Raw genomic sequence first — 7,500 nt, 5'->3', positions numbered from 1 at the left:
GTAAGTGACGCAAAGCCTCCAGAATCTGCAGAGAGGAAACAGAGGAACATCGAAACTAGAAGCAGGAGGAGGCCATTCGGCCCTTCGAGCCTGCCCCACCATTCATCACCATCATGGCTGATCATCGAATTCAATGTCCTGATTCCCCCCTTCCCCCCAATATCCCTCGATCCCTTTAGCCCCAAGAGCGATATCTAATTTCTTCCTGAAATCACACGTTTTGGCCTCAACTACTTTCTGTGGGAGTGAATTCCACCAGCCTCTGGGTGAAGAAATTTCTCCTCCGCTCAGTCCTAAAAGGTTTATATAAGAACTAGGAGCAGGAGTAGGCCATCTGGCCCCCTCGAGCCTGCTCCGCCATTCAATAAGATCATGGCTGATCTTTTCCTGGACTCAGCTCCACTTACCCGCCCGCTCACCATAACCCTTAATTCCTTTACTGTTCAAAGATCTATCTATCCTTGCCTTAAAAACATTCAATGAGGTAGCCTCAACTGCTTCACTGGGCAGGGAATTCCACAGATTCACAACCCTTTGTGTGAAGACGTTCCTCCTCAACTCAGTCCTAAATCTGCTTCCCCTTATTTTGAGGCCATGCCCCCTAGTTCTAGTTTCACCCGCCAGTGGAAACAACTTCCCTGCTTCTATCTTGTCTATTCCCTTCATAATCTTATATGTTTCTATAAGATCTCCCCTCATTCTTCTGAATTCCAATGAGTATAGCCCCAGTCTACTCAGTCTCTCCTCATAAGCCAACCCTCTCAACTCCGGAACCAACCTAGTGAATCTCCTCTGCACCCCCTCCAGTGCCAGTATATCCTTTCTCAAGCAAGGAGACCAAAACTGTACACAGTACTCCAGGTGTGGCCTCACCCATACCTTATACCTCTTATCCTCAAACTATGACCCCTAGTTCTGGACTCCCCCCACCATTGGGAACATTCTTTCTGAATCTCCCCTGTCTAACCCTGTTAGAATTTTATAAGTCTCTATGAGATCCCCTCTCACTCTTCTAAACTCCAGTGAATATAATCCTAACCGACTTAGTCTCTCCTCATATGACAGACCTGCCATCCCAGGAATCAGCCTGGTAAACCTTCGCTGCGCTCCCTCTATAGCAAGGACATCCTTCCTCAGATAAGGAGACCAAAACTGCACACAATACTCCAGGTGTGGCCTCACCAACACCCTGTACAATTGCAGCAAAACATCCCTATCCCTGTACTCAAATCCTCTCGCTATGAAGGCCAACATACCATTTACCTTCTTTACTGCCTGCTGTACCTGCACGCTTACTTTCAGCGACTGATGCACAAGGACTCCAAGGTCTCGCTGAGTATCCATCGATCTTAATCAATTGGGCCAGTGGGCTGACGAATGGCAGATGGAGTTTAATTTAGATAAATGTGAGGTGATGCATTTTGGTGGATTGAACCAGGGCAGGACTTACTCAGTTAACGATAGGGCATTGGGGAGAGTCACAGAACAAAGAGATCTCGGGGTACAGGTTCATAGCTCCTTGAAAGTGGAGTCACAGGTGGACAGAGTGGTGAAGAAGGCATTCGGCATGCTTGGTTTCATTGGTCAGAACATTGAATACAGGAGTTGGGACGTCTTGTTGAAGTTGTACAAGACATTGGTAAGGCCACACTTGGAATACTGTGTACAGTTCTGGTCACCCTATTATAGAAAGGATATTATTAAACTAGAAAGAGTGCAGAAAAGATTTACTAGGATGCTACCGGGACTTGATGGTTTGAGTTATAAGGAGAGGCTGGATAGACTGGGACTTTTTTCTCTGGAGTGTAGGAGGCTGAGGGGTGATCTTATAGAGGTCGATAAAATAATGAGGGGCACAGATCAGCTAGATAGTCAATATCTTTTCCCAAAGGTAGGGGAGTCTAAAACTAGAGGGCACAGGTTTAAGGTGAGAGGGGAGAGATACAAAAGTGTCCAGAGGGGCAATTTTTTCACACAGAGGGTGGTGAGTGTCTGGAATGAGCTGCCAGAGGCAGTAGTAGAGGCGGGTACAATTTTGTCTTTTAAAAAGCATTTAGACAGTTACATGGGTACGATGGGTATAGAGGGATATGGGCCAAACGCGGGCAATTGGGACTAGCTTTGGGGTTTAAAAAAAAGGGTGGCATGGACAAGTTGGGCCGAAGGGCCTGTTTCCATGCTGTAAACCTCTATGACTCTCTCAATTTACACCCATTCAAGTAATAATCTGTCTTCCTATTATTGCTGCCAAAGTGGATAACCTCACATTTATCCACGTTATGCTGCATCTGCCATGCAGATACCCACACACTCAGCCTGTCCACATCACGCTGAAGCATCTCTGTATCCTCCTCACAGCTCACCCTCCCTCCCAACTTTGTATCAGAGATTTGGACTCAGGACTGGCGAGGGGTACGGCGGGGGAAATCCTCACCCTTTCCGGGTCATGGCTGCACACCTCCGCACCATGTTCCCGTCCTCGCGAAACGGGCCCCGCAACGCCGCGTGGGCGACGCACGCTACCTCCAAGGCTGAGGTGACATCGACCCGAATGGCAGCCTGCAGAAACAGCTCCCCCACCCGCTGCCCCCCACACCCACCAGCCCACCCACCCAACACAACGTTACAAAGAGAATTCTCTGCCAGATCCCGTTCACTGCTCACACTCACCACCAACCCCTCACTCAAAGGTGGCATAGGGAGCTGACACTGCTGCCTCACAGCGCCAGGGACCCGGGTTCGATTCCCGGCTTGGGTCACTGTCTGTGTGGAGTCGGCACGTTCTCCCCGTGTCTGCGTGGGTTTCCTCCGGGTGCTCCGGTTTCCTCCCACAGTCCAAAGATGTCCAAGTTAGGTGGATTGGCCATGCTAAATTGCCCTTTTTAGTGTCCAAAGATGTGCAGGTTAGATGGATTGGCCATGCTAAATTGCCCATTAGTGTCCAAAGATGTGCAGGTTAGGTGGATTGGCCATGCTAAATTGCCCATTAGTGTCCAAAGATGTGTAGGTTAGGTGGATTGGCCATGCTAAATTGCCCATTAGTGTCCAGAGATGTGCAGGTTAGGTGGATTGGCCATGCTAAATTGCCCCTTAGTGTCCAAAGATGTGCAGGTTGGGTGGATTGGCCATGCTAAATTGCCCCTTAGTGTCCAAAGATGTGCAGGTTAGATGGATTGGCCATGCTAAATTGCCCCTTAGTGTCCAAAGATGTGCAGGTTAGGTGGATTGGTCATGCTAAATTGCCCTTTTTAGTGTCCAAAGATGTGCAGGTTAGATGGATTGGCCATGCTAAATTGCCCCTTAGTGTCGAAAGATGTGCAGGTTAGGTGGATTGGCCATGCTAAATTGCCCCTTAGTGTCGAAAGATGTGTAGGTTAGGTGGATTGGCCATGCTAAATTGCCCCTTAGTGTTCAAAGATGTGCAGGTTAGGTGGATTGGCCATGCTAAATTGCCCCTTAGTGTCGAAAGATGTGCAGGTTAGGTGGATTGGCCATGCTAAATTGCCCCTTAGTGTCCAAAGATGTGTAGGTTAGGTGGATTGGTCATGCTAAATTGCCCCTTAGTGTCCAAAGATGTGCAGGTTAGGTGGATTGGCCATGCTAAATTGCCCCTTAGTGTTCAAAGATGTGTAGGTTAGGTGGATTGGCCATGCTAAATTGCCCCTTAGTGTCCAAAGATGTGCAGGTTAGGTGGATTGGCCATGCTAAATTGCCCCTTAGTGTTCAAAGATGTGTAGGTTAGGTGGATTGGTCATGCTAAATTGCCCCTTAGTGTCCAAAGATGTGCGGGTTAGGTGGATTGGCCATGCTAAATTGCCCCTTAGTGTCCAAAGATGTGCAGGTTAGGTGGATTGGCCATGCTAAATTGCCCCTTAGTGTCCAAAGATGTGCAGGTTAGGTGGATTGGCCATGCTAAATTGCCCCTTAGTGTTCAAAGATGTGTAGGTTAGGTGGATTGGTCATGCTAAATTGCCCCTTAGTGTCCAAAGATGTGCGGGTTAGGTGGATTGGCCATGCTAAAATGCTCCTTAGTGTCCAAAGATGTGCAGGTTAGGTGGAAGGGGGGGGGGGTCTGAAGCGTACCTGGGTGCTGAGGAATTTGGTGAGTCGCTCGGGGAGACGTCCGTTTTCACTCGACAGAATCATCTCCAGCATGTCACCGTGTAACCGTTCCATCACCACAAACACCCGCGCCGGTGTCTCGAACACCGCGTCCAGATTCACCACCCCGGCATGCCGAAGATTCTGCAATGAGAGAGAGAGAGAAACCAGGTTAGATACAGAGTAAAGCTCCCTCTACACTGTCCCCCATCAAACACTCCCAGGACAGGTACAGCACGGGGTTAGATACAGAGTAAAGCTCCCTCTACACTGTCCCCCATCAAACACTCCCAGGACAGGTACAGCACGGGGTTAGATACAGAGTAAAGCTCCCTCTGCACTGTCCCCATCAAACACTCCCAGGACAGGTACAGCACGGGGTTAGATACAGAGTAAAGCTCCCTCTACACTGTCCCCATCAAACACTCCCAGGACAGGTACAGCACGGGGTTAGATACAGAGTAAAGCTCCCTCTACACTGTCCCCCATCAAACACTCCCAGGACAGGTACAGCACGGGGTTAGATACAGAGTAAAGCTCCCTCTACACTGTCCCCATCAAACACTCCCAGGACAGGTACAGCACGGGGTTAGATACAGAGTAAAGCTCCCTCTACACTGTCCCCATCAAACACTCCCAGGACAGGTACAGCACGGGGTTAGATACAGAGTAAAGCTCCCTCTACACTGTCCCCATCAAACACTCCCAGGACAGGTACAGCACGGGGTTAGATACAGAGTAAAGCTCCCTCTACACTGTCCCCCAACAAACACTCCCAGGACAGGTACAGCACGGGGTTAGATACAGAGTAAAGCTCCCTCTACACTGTCCCCATCAAACACTCCCAGGACAGGTACAGCACGGGCTTAGATACAGAGTAAAGCTCCCTCTACACTGTCCCCATCAAACACTCCCAGGACAGGTACGGCATGGGCTTAGATACAGAGTAAAGCTCCCTCTACACTGTCCCCATCAAACACTCCCAGGACAGGTACAGCACAGGGTTAGATACAGAGTAAAGCTCCCTCTACACTGTCCCCCATCAAACACTCCCAGGACAGGTACAGCACGGGGTTAGATACAGAGTAAAGCTCCCTCTACACTGTCCCCCATCAAACACTCCCAGGACAGGTACAGCACAGGGTTAGATACAGAGTAAAGCTCCCTCTACACTGTCCCCCATCAAACACTCCCAGGACAGGTACAGCACGGGGTTAGATACAGAGTAAAGCTCCCTCTGCACTGTCCCCATCAAACACTCCCAGGACAGGTACAGCATGGGGTTAGACACAGAGTAAACTCCCTCTACACTGTCCCCCATCAAACACTCCCAGGACAGGTACAGCACGGGGTTAGATACAGAGTAAAGCTCCCTCTACACTGTCCCCATCAAACACTCCCAGGACAGGTACAGTACGGGGTTAGATACAGAGTAAAGCTCCCTCTACACTGTCCCCCATCAAACACTCCCAGGACAGGTACAGCACGGGGTTAGATACAGAGTAAAGCTCCCTCTACACTGTCCCCCATCAAACACTCCCAGGACAGGTACAGCACGGGGTTAGATACAGAGTAAAGCTCCCTCTACACTGCCCCCAGCAAACACTCGACACCCTAGCTATGACTGTAACACTCCATTCTGCACTCTCTCCTTTCCCTCTCTATGAACGGTATGCTTTGTCTGTATGGCACGCAAGAAACAATACTTTTCTTCGTATGTTCATACACTTGATAAATCACATCAACCATACCATGTTGAGTCTGGCTGATTACCCTGAGTTCGAAGTTTCCAGCTAAAATCTCCTTCATGAATCACTTCAACAAGGCCTTTGACAAGGTCCCTCATGGCAGACTGGTGCAGAAGGTGAAGTCGCCTGGGGTCAGAGGTGAGCTGGCAAGGTGGATACAAAACTGGCTCGGTCAGAGAACAGTAAGAAGTCTCACAACACCAGGTTAAAGTCCAACAGGTTTATTTGGTCAAAGAAGACAGAGGGTAGCAGTGGAACGGTGTGTTTCTGAATGGAGGGCTGTGACAAGTGGCGTTCCTCAGGGATCAGTGCTGGGACCTTTGCTGTGTGTAATATATATATCAATGATTTGGAGGAAAATGTAAGTGGATTGATTCGTAAGTTTGCAGACAACACAAAGGTTGGTGGATTTGCGGATAGTGATGAGGACCATCAGAGGATACAGCAGGATATAGATCAGTTGGAGATTTGGGCGGAGAGATGGCAGATGGAGTTTAATCTGGACAAATGTGAGGTAATGCATTTTGGAAGGTCTAATACAGATAGGAAATATATAGTAAATGGCAGAATCCTTAAGTGTATTGATAGGCAGAGGGATCTGGGTGTACAGGTACACAGGTCACTGAAAGTGGCAACGCAGGTGGAGAAGGTCGTCAAGAAGGCATACGGCATGCTTGCCTTCATCGGCCGGGACATTGAGTTTAAAAATTGGGAAGTCACGTTGCAGCTTTCTAGAACCTTAGTTAGGCCGCACTTGGAATATAGTGTTCAATTCTGGTCGCCACACTACCAGAAGGATGTGGAGGCTTTGGAGAGGGTACAGAAAAGATTTACCAGGATGTTGCCTGGTACGGAGGGCATTAGCTATGAGGAGAGGTTGGAGAAACTTGGTTTGTTCTCACTGGAGCGACGGAGGTTGAGGGGCGACCTGATAGAAGTCTACAAGATTATGAGGGGCATGGACAGAGTGGATAGTCAGAAGCTTTTTTCCAGGGTGGAAGAGTCAATTACTAGGGGGGCACAGGTTTAAGGTGCGAGGGGCAAGGTTTAAAGCAGATGTACGAGGCAAGTCTTTTTACCCAGAGGGTGGTGGGTGCCTGGAACTCGTTGCCGGGGAAGGTAGTGGAAGCGGATACGGTAGTGAGTTTTAAGGGGCGTCTGGACAAATACATGAATAGGATGGGAATGGAGGGATATGGTCCCCGGAAGGGTAGAGGGTTTTAGTTCAGTCGGGCAGCATGGTCGGTGCAGGCTTGGAGGGGCCGAAGGGCCTGTTCCTGTGCTGTAATTTTCTTTGTTCTTTGTCCCTTGTTCTTTGAATCATTCTAACACCTTCCCCACGACAGACGGCAAGTTAACGGGCCGTTAGATTCCAGTTTCCTGCCTCACTCCCTTCTCGAATCGGGGTGGGAGGGAAGTGGGGGGGGGGGGGGGTTATATTTGCTCCTGTTACGAATCGATTGAATTTTGGAAAATTAACACCAGTGCACCCCCGGCCTCTCTGAAGACCCTCGAAGAAGTTTGTCAGGAGAGACAGAGACACAGACAGAGAGACACTTGCCCGATCTCGGTTCTCCGTCAGCGCCGCACTCACCTGCAGGATGGAAACTTCATTCCGGAGCTGACTTTCCTGCTTACTTGGAAACCGGAA

At 49.4% G+C, this 7,500-nt stretch overlaps 1 protein-coding gene across 1 annotated transcript in view; it reads right to left on the bottom strand.

The window, feature by feature from the left end:
* The window catches only part of LOC144490225 (serine/threonine-protein kinase D3-like), a gene marked incomplete at both ends in the record, with an annotated part of 39,891 nt that overhangs the window by 8,587 nt on the left and 23,804 nt on the right, over nt 1–7,500 (bottom strand). The window contains 3 exons of the mRNA XM_078208017.1: nt 1–25; nt 4,084–4,245; nt 7,444–7,500. The exon at nt 1–25 is cut by the window's left edge and continues 74 nt beyond it; the exon at nt 7,444–7,500 is cut by the window's right edge and continues 50 nt beyond it. Of these exons, the coding sequence (XP_078064143.1) occupies nt 1–25; nt 4,084–4,245; nt 7,444–7,500 (244 nt within the window). The remainder of the gene's footprint in view (nt 26–4,083; nt 4,246–7,443) is intronic.

This window comes from Mustelus asterias, unplaced genomic scaffold (assembly GCF_964213995.1).
Source record: "Mustelus asterias unplaced genomic scaffold, sMusAst1.hap1.1 HAP1_SCAFFOLD_3038, whole genome shotgun sequence".
NCBI classification, from domain to species: domain Eukaryota; kingdom Metazoa; phylum Chordata; class Chondrichthyes; order Carcharhiniformes; family Triakidae; genus Mustelus; species Mustelus asterias.
This window is presented reverse-complemented; position numbering and strand designations above follow the sequence as displayed.